At 44.8% G+C, this 15910-nt stretch overlaps 2 protein-coding genes across 2 annotated transcripts; both read left to right on the forward strand.

Annotated features, from left to right (window-relative positions):
* The first annotated feature begins 6036 nt into the window (after nt 1–6036).
* LOC135707121 (histone H2B-like) lies at nt 6037–11378 on the forward strand. Its single transcript, XM_065228851.1, has 2 exons — nt 6037–6342; nt 11304–11378. Exons 1-2 carry the CDS (start codon nt 6037–6039, stop codon nt 11376–11378), a joined length of 381 nt encoding a protein of 126 aa, XP_065084923.1.
* Nucleotides 11379–11701: 323 nt separating this feature from the next.
* On the forward strand, nt 11702–15091 carry LOC135707122 (uncharacterized). The gene is made up of 2 exons (XM_065228852.1): nt 11702–11889; nt 11941–15091. The coding sequence occupies exons 1-2, from the start codon at nt 11702–11704 to the stop codon at nt 15089–15091; spliced, it is 3339 nt and encodes a 1112-aa protein (XP_065084924.1).
* Nucleotides 15092–15910: the final 819 nt, after the last annotated feature.

The raw sequence follows: 15910 nt of genomic DNA on the forward strand, positions 1-15910 counted from the left end.
AAAGTAAGAAGATCAACGGTCCCAGATGACTTCCTGGCGTAGCTGCGAAAATGTCGGACTGGCAGTCACCATCGGCGAGGTATGAGCGAAACCATCTCAAGAGATTTCCGCTAACCCCCAGTCTATCCAATTTGGCGATCACGATGGAGTGATTGATCTTATCGAAGGCACCAGACAAGTCAGTGTAGATGACGTCAGTTTGTGACCTTTCAACCATACTTTGCGTGACGTACGATGTCAGACACAGTAGATTCGTGGTAGTAGATCGACCGGAGGTGAAGCCATATTGATCTTCGCTTAGATACTGCTTGCAATGGGAGAACAGAGGCTCTATGATGACTAACTCGAATAGCTTCGAAATTGCACACAACGATGTAATTCCACGATAATTATGCACGTCCCGTTTGATGCAAAAATGCCACACGAAATGGACAATCGGAACGGATGTTGTAGCGGTGACAGTAAGTTAGCGATATGCTTCATCAGAAAGACTGAAGGAACATCATCCGGCCCAGGGATGAAGGGCGGCTTTAGTTTTAGTGCGGCAGTCGTTATCGGCGTTGATAACATTCCCACCCAGAGCTTGACCGGAAAGTGGGACGTTGCTCGCTGCTAGGGTCACGTATTCGTTGGTTAAGCTTTCGCCAAAGAAGGCACTTGCAAACATGTTGGTTGGAGAACAAGCGGTAGACCTCCTGTGGAGTGGAAGCGACTTCGCCATTCAATATCAAATATGATGTTAGACCGAACTCTCTGCGCTGCTACTGCACGTACATCCAGAAAAACTTCGGGTGCTACTTGAACTTCCTTTGAATCCCTTGCCGATAATGCAAGTAGCATCGACGGCTGACTCGCTTGAACTGGTAATTGAGCTTAAAGTAGTGACGTTTCAGCGACATGGTGCTATATTTAGTGAATTTCCTCAACGCGGCTCTCTTGATCGATTTCAGTTTTTTTCAATTCGTTCGTCTGCCAACGGAGGTGCGATACAATCTGGTGAACGCTCTCAGGGACGTGACTGTCAATGACATAAGCCAAGACATGTGGAAAAGTTTGAGCAGCGTTTTCGACGTTATCGGAATCAAGTATGTTTTACCAATCAATGCTTGACAGCACATCGACGATGCTGCGATGATCGGCTTTCCGGAAATTGTAAAAACCGTCGAAATCCTAGAATTTATTGTCTTCAACAGAAATAACCAAAGGAGGATGATGCGGAACTTCCTTTACGAATGGAGAAGGAGCCGACTAGATGGATGGAGCCGTATCTTGAGCGGCTAACTGATCCAGAATGAAAAGCAGAACCTGTGGGGTCCGGAATGAGAAAGCCAATCATGACTGGACCGAGGTTTCCAGCCTCGGTCACGGTTCCACGAATCTACCGCTCAGCTGGTGGTCCGATGTAGTAACCGGACCGAGGTTTCCAGCCTCAGTCACGGTTCCACGAATCTGCTGCTACCTCTGTTGGTCCGCTAGTGCCGCTATCCCTTCTGCTGATGGCCCTTTGCTGGTCGTCCGCTCTCTCCACAGTCACAGTCCGTCATAAGAATGCCGTCAACGAGATAAGATACCTCATATTTGTACCTCTAGCTGTATCAAAATTCTCGAACCAATCAGATTCCGTTTACATACGGTCTATCACGCTTCACGCTCACTCGATTCTACTCATTTCAATGTCCACACTAACTCTATCTACTACAGGAAGGTTTCCACGAAACACCAGCAAGAATAAATAAAGTTGCCCAGAACAATAATCAAGTTCAATGTCGCGAACTCGGTCGGGTGCGATGTATATCACACATAAGTACAGTCTGCGATCGCTCAACTTGACAGCTACCCATGCCTGTTCAACGCAGTTCCACATGTCGTACTCTATGGCTCTAGCGTTCAACACGAACCGAACAGCAATCAGAACACCACCACCAGGGGACTTTTGACTATTGTTCGGGTTTCGATCGCAGCGAAATACCTCGTACTCGCATCCGAACGCCTGGCTGGAAAGCGTTCAAGAGTCTAGTCAGGTCTCGGTTAATACTGTTACATCATAACAACGGTCCGATACAGCTAACAGGTACTCGTGAACATTAGAATTCATTCCGCCGATGTTTCGGTAGTACATGATGATATCCTCTTTTCGGCGTTTGTCCGTGTCAGGCGGAGTCCCTAGAAATCACGGGGAACATGTAGCAAACGAACATTACTGTAACCGACCGCAGGTCCGGAACGTCTGTGATGAGCGGAGGCTGCAAAAGGCAGGACTGTGTCCGAGAGATTAGGGGCTTTCTACGGTGCGTTCCGGGTGACTAGCTGCAACGTTTCCTTCATCAGCAGCATTCGGCATGCTGAAATTCGAACTGACAGCAGGCACAGTTGAATCGTAATTCTACACGAACTCTCTGTTGACTGTTGTTGTTATATGACAAGCTGTATGATATTCTTCACTCCAATGTTCCTCGCCGCCATCGTACTTTAAGGGGCGTCAACAGGAAGTCTTGGTGGACGGCTGAGTTGGGTAATCTGCGCAACAGACTGAGGAAAGCACGCAAACAATTTTTCGCTTACAAATCCAATGAGAACAGAGATGTGCTTCGCCTCGTTGAATCATCCTGCTCACTGCAAGCTACCAAGTATATATGCATAAACTGGAATCCAACCTTAACGAAAATCCATCGATGTTCTGGAGGTACGTTAAGAGTCAAAGAGATAGCAATCGTGTGCCGAACAATGCTATCTACGGTGATTCCATGGCCTGACGATGCAGCCAATCTTTTTTCGAACTTTATCCAAAGCGAGATCCAAAGTGTGTTCTGTTCAACTTATCCTGAGCCTCGCCCGGGATGTTTCCAATACGTACCATCTTATGGTATCAACGTATCAAGCTTCCAATGTTCAGTTTTTCATGTGACGAAGTACAACCATAGAGGTAACTCTAAGACTAGTAGGTCCCGAAGAAACGTGCTCAACTTTTTGGCTCAGCTCTGGTACTATCTTCGGTCCCAAGCTAATCGATTCACCCCTCGAAACATAGGAAAATCCAATAACCCCTCATTTTATCTGTCAAACTTTCATAGCGAATCAAAACAAACATTGTGTAGTACTAGAATTTTGACTAGAATGGGGTACGTTAATCGATTTGCTTGGGACCAATAGGCTAGTCAAGTAGTGAGCCAATTTAAAATCGTTAGTTTCGTATTGATTGTTGGTACTACTGCTAGCTGCTAGGATCTGCTCAGAGTTTCATCAGGAAGTTTTGCTCAACGCACCTCATCATCAATTACGGTACTCTGTCCTTATCGTCGTTCCCAGTAACAGGATTAGTTAGAGCTATTAATGCTGTTTGTGACGACTTCGATTTAAATATTACTAGGCTGTTTTAAAAATAAATTAAGAGTAAATGCTACCCTGATAAACTCCTACTCTAGCAGGTAGTCGTTCAGATTTGGAATTTTGATAATCTAGCTGCAGAGTTCTGTCAGCTAAATAATTTTGGAAAACCTGGGCTTGTCAAAAAAATGTCAAAAAGGTTCAGCCGATAAACACTGATTTCATTTGTGACGTCACGCTGCAGAACCTCATTACCGTATTCAGGCTGTGTTCCATTAGGTTCTGCAGCGGGACGTCACAAATTAATTCAGTGTTAATCGGCTGAATCTTTTTGACTGTTCAGTGGTACTGTTTACAAGAACTTAGTCGTTTTTTTTCGAAAAAAAAAACATGTTAAAATTTCCGTATTTTAACTTGAAAATTGTCGAGGAAATGCGCGGTGAAAGGATGTTGCTCGTGGACATTGCAGAAGTGTGGTTTACATATCACTGCAGTCTGAAAAATTATCGAGAAAATATACCCAAGAAAATCGACTAAGTCCACGTAAACAGTACCACTGAACTGTCATCAGATTGAGGTTAACCCCGACGGTGCAAAACCTAATTAGGGAATTTTCCAAGGGGTAAGTCACTCCGCACACCAATATTGGGTCATCTTTTTGACGTAGGACTACGTCTTTGATTTCTGTATGGGGGTACACTTTGTGAAAACTAAAAATGGAACATGTAACCAAATTATGAAAGATTTTGAACGTTAATAACTCAGCTGCCCCTGAACCAATTTCAATCATTTTATCATCAATCGATCAGGGCTACGCTTACGCATCGATATCAATCCTTTTGACTGTTTATGTTCAACGACAAAACTTGAGCTTTGAGCTTGATTGACCGCCCACGGTTGCTACTCTGTTACTGCCAGATCAGCTGTAATTGCACAGAGAACCAATAGACGATGCTTGGGACTAGCAATCATCCTCAATGTGTAAAAACTGGTGATCTTAAATTAGGCAATACCAGCGCCGGCCGCGCCCGAACACAGGTCAAGAAAGGAATGGGAAGGATTGTGTTGACATGACACTCGCTTTGATGGAAGCCGAGAACACCTCTGCACTTCCACGAGGAATCACTGGGATGTTGGATAAGAGGGTTGGGTTTGCAGCAGGGTTCGTTTTGGTAAACGATAAGCTGAATTGATGTCCTAACGATCATATAACGCGAAGGAGCTTGGGACTAAACCCACGGTCTTCTGCTCAGTAAGCAAAAACGTTTGCCACTAGGCAGACGAGCACCTTTTTAATCACCGAGTTGCTGTTATTACCATGTAGTCATATTAACAAATAAAACGATTGACGAATCTTGAATGTGGATGGGCCTGAGATTAGACTCATGATGTTCTGCTCAGTAACGGTTGCTCCAAGGCCACCGAGCCCCTCATATCACATAATACCGTTGCTCAAATTTGTGTATCCATTCAAACCCGGAACCAACGACAACAACGAGTTTCGCAAAATACACGATACACAAGCGATTTTACCATAAATCTCTTTGATATGTAAGGACCTGGGACCGCATTTTTCTGCTCAGTAAGCAGGCCACTGTAACCGACGATCTTTCAAATCCGAAAACTAAAAACTACGAAAAAGTACTTAGGCCTTCATTAAGTTCCACTTTCACGCGACGTTCAATGACAGGGTCCTATCCAGGATTACATCTGAAAAATCCAAATCTGGCCAACGCCCACCCTAAAGCTAAACCTGTTCTAATCCACCAGAAATGACTAACGAATGGAAGACTTTGACTACCCAGCCATGCAATAGTCTCATTCCGTGCCTTATGGCAACTTGATGATTCTATTGCGCTCATCTTTTGGCACCACCCAGGGGAGACTTGGTCCTGTACCCAATGCTTAACTTATCTCCATTCCACTCAGCTACTCGCAATTTCTTGTGATATAGTGGGCGGAATATTATTATATGAGACAATTCAATGCAGACGTCTTTCCAAATTTGGCAGATCGACAGGTAATCGGTGAGTTACCACGATAGTTGCTATTCAACAACTCGACAACGTCCCATCGTCAACGCCTGCTATGAGAATTTCCCATTGCAGACGCGAACGAAATGACGTCATCGAGCTATCGATCAACTACCCTGGTTATCGCCTGGTACCTTATAGCACGATGCTAGGAGGCGAACCGGAAGAATCGATGAGCTACCTCTCCCCCTGTTTATGTTCAACGACAAAACTATTGAAAAAGTAGTAAATGTCAAGCATTGTCCAAAAGCGTCGAAATAATTAACTAATCCACCAATTACGTACATGCATATGCTGCTTTCCCAGCACAGTCGTCAGAGAGTAGTAAGTAGACGAAACATGTCGATGTAGCATTACGACGAGGTTCGGTAGTTCAGTGGTTACCGTTTCTACTTACTGAGCAGAAGGTAGGGTGTTCAATCCCAGGCCTGTTCCCTTTCTTGCAATTTTTCACTTTGCCTTATTCTATCCCCACTAGATTTAAATAAAAAACAAATTCTGCTTTAACCGAATCGCATCACTTACCACAGTGAATCCTAATCTAAAAATAACCTACCTACAGTGGGTAGCAAAATACTGAAAAGGGGAGGAGTTTCGCTTCTTATGCTACAGGCACAAAACGAGACACCACCGTCGAAACGACTATCAGTTATTCTCTACCGAAGCGAACAGCTAAATTATGGCACCGAAAACCAGTGGAAAGGCCGCCAAGAAGTCCGGAAAGGCGCAGAAAGTCATCGTCAAGGAAGAGAAGAAGAAGAGGAGACAGCGCAGGAAAGAAAGCTATGCCATCTACATCTACAAGGTGTTGAAGCAGGTCCACCCGGAAACCGGAGTCTCGTCGAAGGCTATGAGCATCATGAACAGCTTCGTCAATGACATCTTCGAACGTATTGCTGCTGAGTCGTCCCATCTGGCTCAATACAACAAACGCTCGACGATCAGCTCCCGCGAAATCCAAACTGCTGTCCGTCTGCTGCTGCCGGTGAGTTGGCCAAGCACGCTGTCTCTGAAGGAACCAAGGTCGTCACCAAGTACACTAGCTCCAAGTAAATTCGTACCATCCAAACAATCAATCGGCCACAAATCGATTTCCAACGTGAAAGAGGTTTTGATGATTTATTGAACTTTTAAATGTTCGAAAGCAGCGTTAGCAAAGTTCGCGATAAGAAATCAGTTGATTGGCCTTATGAAAATAATATTGACAAAAAGAATAAGAGGTTGCATCCATGACCAGTGCTGTAAATTTTCATATCATTCGATTGAAGATGAACCACTACAACCATTCAATCAATTCTGTGTAAACGAATTCTCACATGACCATAATTTGAAGAGCCCCTTTCTCATTCGAAGCTCATTGTCACTGTCAATTGAGTCACTCAGTATCATTTGATATACGACAGTGGAGTATGGAAGAAATCCAGGAAAATGGTCCCGAACAGACAAGTCGACCCGATGTCGGATCAATGTAAGGCTAATTTAAGGTCGATGTCGACCCAATGTCGTGTTAATGTCGGGTCAATTTTGGGTTTGTGTCGGGTCAATGTCGGGTCAACATCGGGTTGGGGTTTGATAGAAGTCAGGTTGGTGTCGGGTTGGCTTAGCTTTTTCGCCGGAATGTCGACCAGAGCTCCGTTTGTGTGTAGGTTACACTCAATCGAATGATATATAGCGTTTCTCAAATGAGAATGATCCATGCCTTCGTCAAATGACTAAGCAACTGATATCACCCATTCGGAGGAGGTCCCCTTTGATAGCGAATAGCTACTTTTCTCATTTTCATCAAAAATTTTCAAATGATTTTGAGAATTTACAGCACTGTCCATGACACAACCGTACGGTTTTGACGTAGGACGTCTGTGATTTCTATATGGGGGTACACATTGTGAAAACCGAAAATGGAACATGAATTAATTGTGACACGCTTGGCATGGATGACGAACAGACCGACCAGATAGGCCTCGCCCAAAAAAAAAGGCTTTCGTTGGTTGGACTGAGCTGTCAAAGCTGAAAATTGCTTGCGGATACATCGATTGTCTATTATCATCAACATCGTTTAGCAACTATCCAAATTGTTCATCCATGAGCCCCTCGAAAATATATGAGCAATGTCAGAAATGACGTTTGACCTCGATTTAGGTGCGCTACAGCCCAACTTAAACGTGGGCCACTTAATAATTCGACTGTAGTGAGATTCCGTGCGATTCATGTGCCATACACATTAAATACACTAGTAAAAAACAGTAGCGCAAAATTATATGGATATCTAATTGATTTCGATAAGTAAACACATGAAATCAATGTGTGGTTAGTACAAGGGGTAGGCCCCACACCAATTTTGGGTCAACATTTTTTTCAGTGCGCCGCAAGTGTGCCGATTATGCCGGCAGTGCCGGTCATAGAGCAAGCTGCGATTTTTTGTAAAATACGAATATTATAGTATATTTGGCAACCCGGTATTTCTGACAGCTTGAATGTTTTGGTTTACAATCGCAACGGCCCCGAAAATGCCGAATATCGTGCTTGATAAGGATTCCTTCTACCGATGAATAAAACGTCTCTACGCCAACTGGAAGGAACCAGAGTTTTCCCATGATAATTCGCTGCAGAAGGTGGATTGCATTCCGTGCAATACCCATATTATATATATATATATGATATATCACCATTGGACAGATGAGATAATCCTCCATTTATTGGTAATATTAATTTGTATGATTCAATTGTTATTAGCGAGATATTGACGATGGAAGTCAAAAGTGACAGTTACGTTATATCGAGGTATACCTGTAATTTATTATGGTTATTTTTTTCCGTTCGTGCACCTCAATGTCAACGGAGATTGCTGACGTTCCTGACGGAGGAAATTTCAGTTGTTTGCGATGAAGATTCCAGGCGCTTTCAACGGAGTTTGCTGACGTTTCAGTGGAGATTTCAGATGCGGCCAGTGCAGTTTCCAGGTTATTCCGTCGAGGAAGATTCAAGACTATTGCGACGGAGGAGGTTCCACTCGATATCGGTGCGGAGATTTCAGATGCTGTCAATGAAGTTTCAAGGTGATTTCGAAGGAGGAGATTCTAAACGATTCTTTTTTTTCTTTTACTATACCGTGGACGGCGTGCAGATTAACGGGGTTCAAATTAAAAGTGTTCAGATTAAAAACGGTCAGATTACCGGGGGTCCACGGTACCAACCAATAAAAAAAGACCGGTCAATGTGAGTGTTATGTTTGTTTGTCTGTGGAAGTATGTTCAATTTAATCGCACCCTTTTTTTTCCTTGATTTGTTTTCCGTCGATCTTGTTTTCCGTGCTGAGCACCAATGCTACCGACGCCAGGGAGGCAGCTCCCATACCTGGACTCTACCTATCGACCCATCAGCTCATGAACCGGGGACCAACGGCTTTACTTTCCTGCCGAAGGAAGGCGTGATCAGAGATGTTATACCTCAGAACATCCCGGCGGCGCCGACTGGGATTGAACCCAGGCCTGCTGGGATGAGAAGCAATCACGCTTACCACTACATCACCGGCGCCGCCAATCGCTCACACTTGTTCATTTATTTGTATAGATCGATTCTTTGAGTTTGTCTTTTCATTTTCGGCCCAAACCAAAACACTGTGTGTTGCACTGTTTTCATCTTACACCGATGAACTTTGATGGTTCATAGATAACTATTCAATGGACACCTTCCAGTCCAGTACAGACAAATAGCCACTAAATATGACTTCCCTCCTTAGATTTAGTAGCCTCAGTAGTAAATAACAAATTCTTAAACGTTTATTTTAAACGATTGTTACTCAAAATTATTCCAATTTAGATTTTGAATTTAACTAAACAATTTAGCAAATCGATGCATAGGAAAAAATGAGGTTACGAAAACCACCCCGAACCCGGAATGTACAAAACCAAATCGATAAAAAAAAACACAAATTCCAGTCAACTTAAGTGCAGCTTAATAGCTAGAGAGCTTTTTACAACAAACGAAACAAAAACAGATTTGGAACATTTACAAAACTAATCAAATTAGAACAAATACATTTTTTTGATAAAGAACAAAATTCTATAAAGCGAGCTTTGCGCTACTTTTTTTTGTACACGCATCAAAATATCCAAACACACAGTAAACCACCACCAGTAAAGCGAACCCATAGAAAATACTGACCTATAATAAACCTATGAAATTTTAAACAACCGCGTCCACAGATCTTACTCTAGTGCCAAAACAGTTCAAATAAGCCCGAAAAAAGAAACATACAGATAAAAGTAGTTACTGCTAATAATCAATGAGAAAAAAAAACAAAACAGAATACAGAAATATTGTTACCCACTTACAATCAATAACACAGAAATACAACTAATACAACCCTCCAGTATCGTAGAGAAGCCGCTGAAAACTGCAGAACCGATAAGAAAACAATACAAAGGAAACAATTCGAAATATCCAAGCACTACAATAACCGAAAAAGGAGTGGCTATCCGAAATCTCGCGTCACTTTTCAATCGGTCCTATCTTGATTGACCGATTCCCTTCATCGATGCTCTCTTTCGTTAGCAGCTTGGCTGTATTCATATTTCGGGCTAATTTTTCTTAAGTATTATTAAGCGTATTTGACAATAAGACCAGTTGAACATGTTTTTGGAGCCGAGTTATTAACGAAAAAGAGAGAGTCGATGTAGAGAATCGATCAATGTAGATTGGTCTATTTGAAAAATGACGCAAGAAATGTTTATTATGTTTATATTTTGATCGATTTTTAAGAATTCTTATTTCCTCAGTTGATAAAACTTATGTAGAACTTTCAAGTGCTGTGTAGTGCATTGTTGTACTACCGATCGAGATAATAAAAGGTGCGCATCCAGTTAAAATTACACAAACATAAATGAAATCAGAGATGTTATTGATTTACGGAAATCGGAAATAAATATATGCAACTATTTTTCAACAAGATTGGTGGTTTTTGTTATTTTGATAGGAGAACTTTTCCATGTTTTCGTACAACGGTTTTCCGTGTTCATATCGGAATGTTTTCGTTAAAAAGTATTCGATGTTCCAGGAATCTGGGTAATATTGAAAACAGCGTTGTCAGATTGTTTTAGATTATCCGTATCTGTTGACTTGGCAACTAAATAAATAGGCTTTACGAACTTTCTAACGCTAGTTCAGGACTACGTTAAAGTTTAGTTTTGTATGTTCTTATGATCAATCATCTGATTCAAGATTTGGCCATCGTTTTGCCACCAGAATATTACAAATTCGTAGCTTAAATAACTCCTGGCAGGAGAATTCCGTGACTTTGCAGAATAGTGCAAAATGGCTGCTAATATCCTCTTTGCTGACTTGCTTCATGAACTGTGTTTCTCTCTGCACAATCTTCTGCACAATAGTGGACAATAGTCCGTTGACTTCTTGTCCCTGTCAGATGATACCAGACTACTAATTTGGACAGCATTCTCCCATTTATCCCGATGTATAGCAACGCCAATTTTACCGCTGGTCTCTCCCTACCCAGATCCCCGAAGTGGTCTGAACCGTTGCTGAACGTACCTGCCAGTCTTTCGAAGCCTTGACTGCGACTACTCTGCCTTTGGGCCAGCAGTTTCTTGGGGAACTGGGATCGACGACAATTACAATGTCTCCAACAGCAATAGGTTTTACTGGGTTGAACCATTTTGCTCGGCGAGTAATTACTAGGGTGTACTCGAGAACCCAGCGTGGACCATACCTATCGACTCATCAACTCATGAACCTGGGACCAACGGCTTTACTTCTCTTCCGAAGGAAGGCGTGATCAGAGATGTTATGCTTCAGAACATTCCGGTGGCGCCGACTGCTGGGGTGATAGGTAATCACGCTTACTACTACACCACCGGCATCGCTATTCCTTCAGCGTTGATGCTGTCCAGGAATTCCTCCCAGTTTGAACTCTTGGGCCGGGACTCGCAGCGCTTTGCCTTCAACCGATGCTTTGCTCTCTGGGGATCACCTGAATCGGACAACGCAGCCCCAATGGACTCCTGAAAGTGGAGCTAGTCGGCCTGGTCATGCCGAGAGGATTCAGCAGACAATGCTAGCGCTTGCGAAGGTTACGTCTTCAGAGGACAATGAGGTTCATAGCCTCCGCGACTCCCATTAGCATCAGTGTCGCCTACCGTATCTGCGTGGCCTACCCATCGAGTCATACGAAGACGCCCGACCACGAATTCTGATCGGCCTGAAGCACGCAAACGTTAGTCTCGTACTGTGGAGCCGAGAAGGAAAGCAGGAACAACCAATTGCCATCATGACGCGATTGGGGAGGGGGGACCGTGTGTGTTGGAAGCAACGGCGAAAATGCGCCGAACATGGTACACTACTCGTTTCACGTGGGGTCACGTGACGACCATTCGGACGAAGATCTGCACCAAGCCATGAAGGAATATTTCGCCCTCGACAGTCTTGGTGTGATGAAATCGAGTGAAGCGCTGCTGTCCTCCGAGGATCAACGAAGCTGTAGAATGCTGGAATCGCTAACCAGTCTCAAAGGTGACCGGTGCGAAACAGGATTACTTTGACGTTACGACGACATCCGTCTACCCGACAGTCGGCCAATGGCATTACGCCGGCATAGCTTGCTGGAGAAGCGCATGAGGAAGGATCCCGATCTGGCCAAAGCCCTGAACCAGAAAATTGCAGAATATCTTTCGAAAGAATACATACGACAGCTGACCAAGGAAGAAGAAGATCTACCTGTTTCACGTGCCTGGTACCTACCGGTATTTCCGGTGTTTAATCCAAACAAGCCCGGGAAAGTGCGAATAGTGTGGGATGCAGCTGCAAAGATCTTCGGAGTATCACTGAATTCCGCTCTAATGAAGGGCCCTGACCAATTGTGCTCGCTCTGCTTCATTCTTCTGAAATTTCGAGAACACTCGATAGGGCTAACCGGTGATTTACGCGAGATGCTCCACCAGGTGAAGATCCGGGAACAGGATTGGCCATGTCAGCGGTTCTTTTGGACAGACGAATCTGGGAAAGTCGTCGTGTTCGAAATGTGCGTCATGACCTTCGGTGCGTGCTGCTCACCCAGCAGCGCACAGTTCGTTAAGAATCTGAATGCGGAGCGGTTTGTTGGGAAGTATCCACAAGCAGTCGACGCCTTCATCAAACGGCACTACGTGGATGACATGCTGGTGAGCGTAAGCACGGCAAAGGAAGCTGTTCATTTAGCCAACCAAGTCAAGTACGTCCACTCCCAAGGCGGATTCGAGATCCGCAACTGGATATGTAATTCCCCTGCGGTTCTGAAGTCATTGGGAGAAGACGACGCGAAGGTAAAGAATCTGGATCTGACGGCAGAAGTGGCTACGGAAAAAGTGCTAGGATTGTGGTGGTGCACTGATAAGGATACGTTCACGTTCAAGGTAGGATGGACTCGCTACGACAAGGCGCTGCTGGAAGGACAACGACGTCTCACGAAGCGCGAAGTACTGAGGGTACTCATGTCAGTCTTCGATCCTCTTGGTTTGATTGCCCACTTTCTCATCTACCTGAAGGTCATACTGCAGGAAATATGGCGCTCAGGAACCCAATGGGATGAGGAGATTAACGACGAATTGTTTTTGAAGTGGCAAACCTGGTTGCGTGTGCTACCTGAAGTCGAAAGCGTACAAATACCTCGATGTTATCACGCTCAGGAGTTCCCCGATCGCGTAACAGAGTTGCATACGTTTGTCGACGCCAGTGAAAATGGATTCGCTGCCGTTTCGTATCTTCGATTCTCCGACGGCAAAGAGGTGGAATGTACTCTCGTGGCAGCAAAATCCCGAGTCGCTCCTTTGAAATTTCAGTCGATCCCCAGGCTGGAGCTGCAAGCCGCAGTTCTCGGTGCAAGGCTAGCACAAACCATCGCAGAATCCTTGACCATCAGAGTAACACGACGCTGCTGGTGGACCGATTCCCGAGATGTACTGTGTTGGATCAACTCGGACCACCGTAGGTTCACACCGTTCGTGGCGCACCGAGTTAGTGAGCTCCTCGATACTACGGAAGCAACTGAGTGGCGCTGGGTACCAACGAAAGAAAATGTTGCAGACGACGCCATGAAGTGGCAGGAGCGACCGGACTTGAGTGTTGGTAGCAGGTGGTTCAACGGTCCCAAATTTCTCTGGCGGAGTGAAGCTGACTGGCCACAGCAAACGAATGTGAACAAGTCAACGCAAGAAGAACTGCGATCCCATCTAGTCGCACACGTCTCGACATCGTCACCGGCGCTATGCGTTACCAATTATTCCAGCTGGAAACGTCTAGTCAACGTAGTCGGAATCCTCTTCCGCTTCCTGACCAACTGTCGCCGTAGGATCATGCATCAACCTAGTCGCACTGGTCCACTGTATATGGAGGAGATACGTGCAGCTGAAGAGAGTGTTATACGCCAAGCCCAACAGGATACTTTCGCTGAAGAGATTGCTGCCATATTTCAAGGAAAGCCGTTACCACGAAGCAGCCCGCTGTTCAAATCATCTCCGTTCATCGACGATAGCGGGATCTTGCGTATGCGCGGACGCACATCTTGCTGCCGCTTCATCACCGACGAAGCGAAGAATCCGATAATTTTACCCCGTGACCACCACGTGACCACATTGATCATCACCCACTATCATGTCAAATACCACCACCTCAACCAAGAAACCGTAGTCAACCAGCTGAGACAGAAGTACTCCATTCCACGAATCCGCGTTTGCTGTGCCAAGGTCAGAAGAAACTGCCAGCGTTGTAAAAACGATCGAGCTGTGCCGAATCCTCCGATTATGGCTGACTTTCCTGATGCAAGATTAGCAGCGCATTCTCGACCATTCACCCACGTAGGAATCGACTACTTCGGTCCCATGGAAGTCACTGTTGGCAGGAGGGTTGAAAAACGGTGGGGAATGCTAGTCACTTGCATGACCACGCGAGCAGTGTACATTGAAGTCGCACACTCTCTCAGTACAGATTCATGCGTGATGGCCATCCGCAATCTGATTGCCCGCCGCGGAGTTCCACGCTACATATACTGCGACCGTGGAACCAACTTTGTGGGCGCAAACAATGAGCTAGGTCGGGTGGTACGAGAGCTCGATCATGAAGCGATGATGAAGGAGTTCACCAGCTCCGAAACTACCTTTAATCCACCATCGTCACCACACATGGATGGGAGCTGGGAGCGCCTGATCCGCAGTGTGAAACCCAGCCTCAAGTCTCTAAACTTGCCTCGACGTCCGTCGGACGAAGTATTGCGCAACGCATTAGCCGAGATCGAGAACACACTGAACTCGAGACCACTTACGCATGTTCCGATCGAAGACAACGCCGCCCCAGCTCTCACCCCCAATCACATTCTTCTGGGAAGCTCAAACGGAGCCAAACCGCTCACCACACTTGATGACAGCGGTGCCGTAGTGTGCCAGTGTTGGCGTGCTTCGCAAATCATCGCCAACCAGTTCTGGAGACGTTGGGTAGCTGAGTACCTACCGGAGATTACGCGTAGGACTAAATGGTACGCTTCCAGTACGCTACCGGTAAAAATCGGCGACGTAGTCGTCATAGTGGACCCTAACCATCCTCGCAACTGTAGGCCCAAAGGAAGAGTGATTGCGACACGCCCCGGACGAGATGGAGAGGTGAGATCGGCGACAATTCGAACCGCCACTGGTGTATACGAACGACCGGTGGTTAAGCTAGCCGTATTGGACATCAGACGCGACGAGATGTAGTCCCCTGGTTGACGTACCCGGGGGATTGTTGGCGAGCCCCTCGCTGCCAGCGCACCTGATGTTGCATAAACCTTGCACCACGCATACACATACAACAGACGGTCGGAAAGCGGCATTACAGGTAACGTCAACGGCTGTCAAAGGGTGAGTAGGATAAGGAAAAACAACAAAACATAAAACACAATATCAAAAAAACAGAGTGTGCAGAGAAATCTTATTCTAAGTTACTACTAACATTTAACTTAAATTAGTTTGTTAACCTAAAGGAGCTTACGATTAGTGTTTGCTGACGTAATACTAGGTAATTATACTGCATTGAATTATTGTTATTGAAATTAATGAAATATGTAACATCTAGTATTGCATTGCGTCGTTACCACCTATTTCGAGCCTAACCTAAACTTATCTGCTAAACTGCACAATCACGGTAAGGCAAATTCAGTTAAACTTATGCTAAAAATTGATTATATGCTAATTGTAAACAGCGACTCCAGCGAAAATACACGATCCGACTAGACAGGGACTGAAAGTAAGGGACTAAACGTAAGTCAAGTTTTCGGTCAACTTATTGTACAAACATACATTTACACCCACTTATGTAATAACCAACATAAAAACATGTTAAAATATGAACTCACACACACTATTGAATTATATACAACTAACAGAATTCATGTACAACCTTGTTCCTTACCAGGAAAATTATAATCAACCGTTTAATAACACCCACATTCTGTGTTTCATTGCGGTGATTATTATTTTGGAAATAACCCTTGCAGTACCGTTGGTTCGAAAACCATCACAAATACTACTCCTTAT

The sequence above is a fragment of the Ochlerotatus camptorhynchus genome, unplaced genomic scaffold (genome assembly GCF_037179485.1).
Source record: "Ochlerotatus camptorhynchus isolate MF236.1 unplaced genomic scaffold, CSIRO-AGI_Acam_v1.1 ptg000304l, whole genome shotgun sequence".
Classification (NCBI taxonomy): Eukaryota; Metazoa; Arthropoda; class Insecta; order Diptera; family Culicidae; genus Ochlerotatus; species Ochlerotatus camptorhynchus.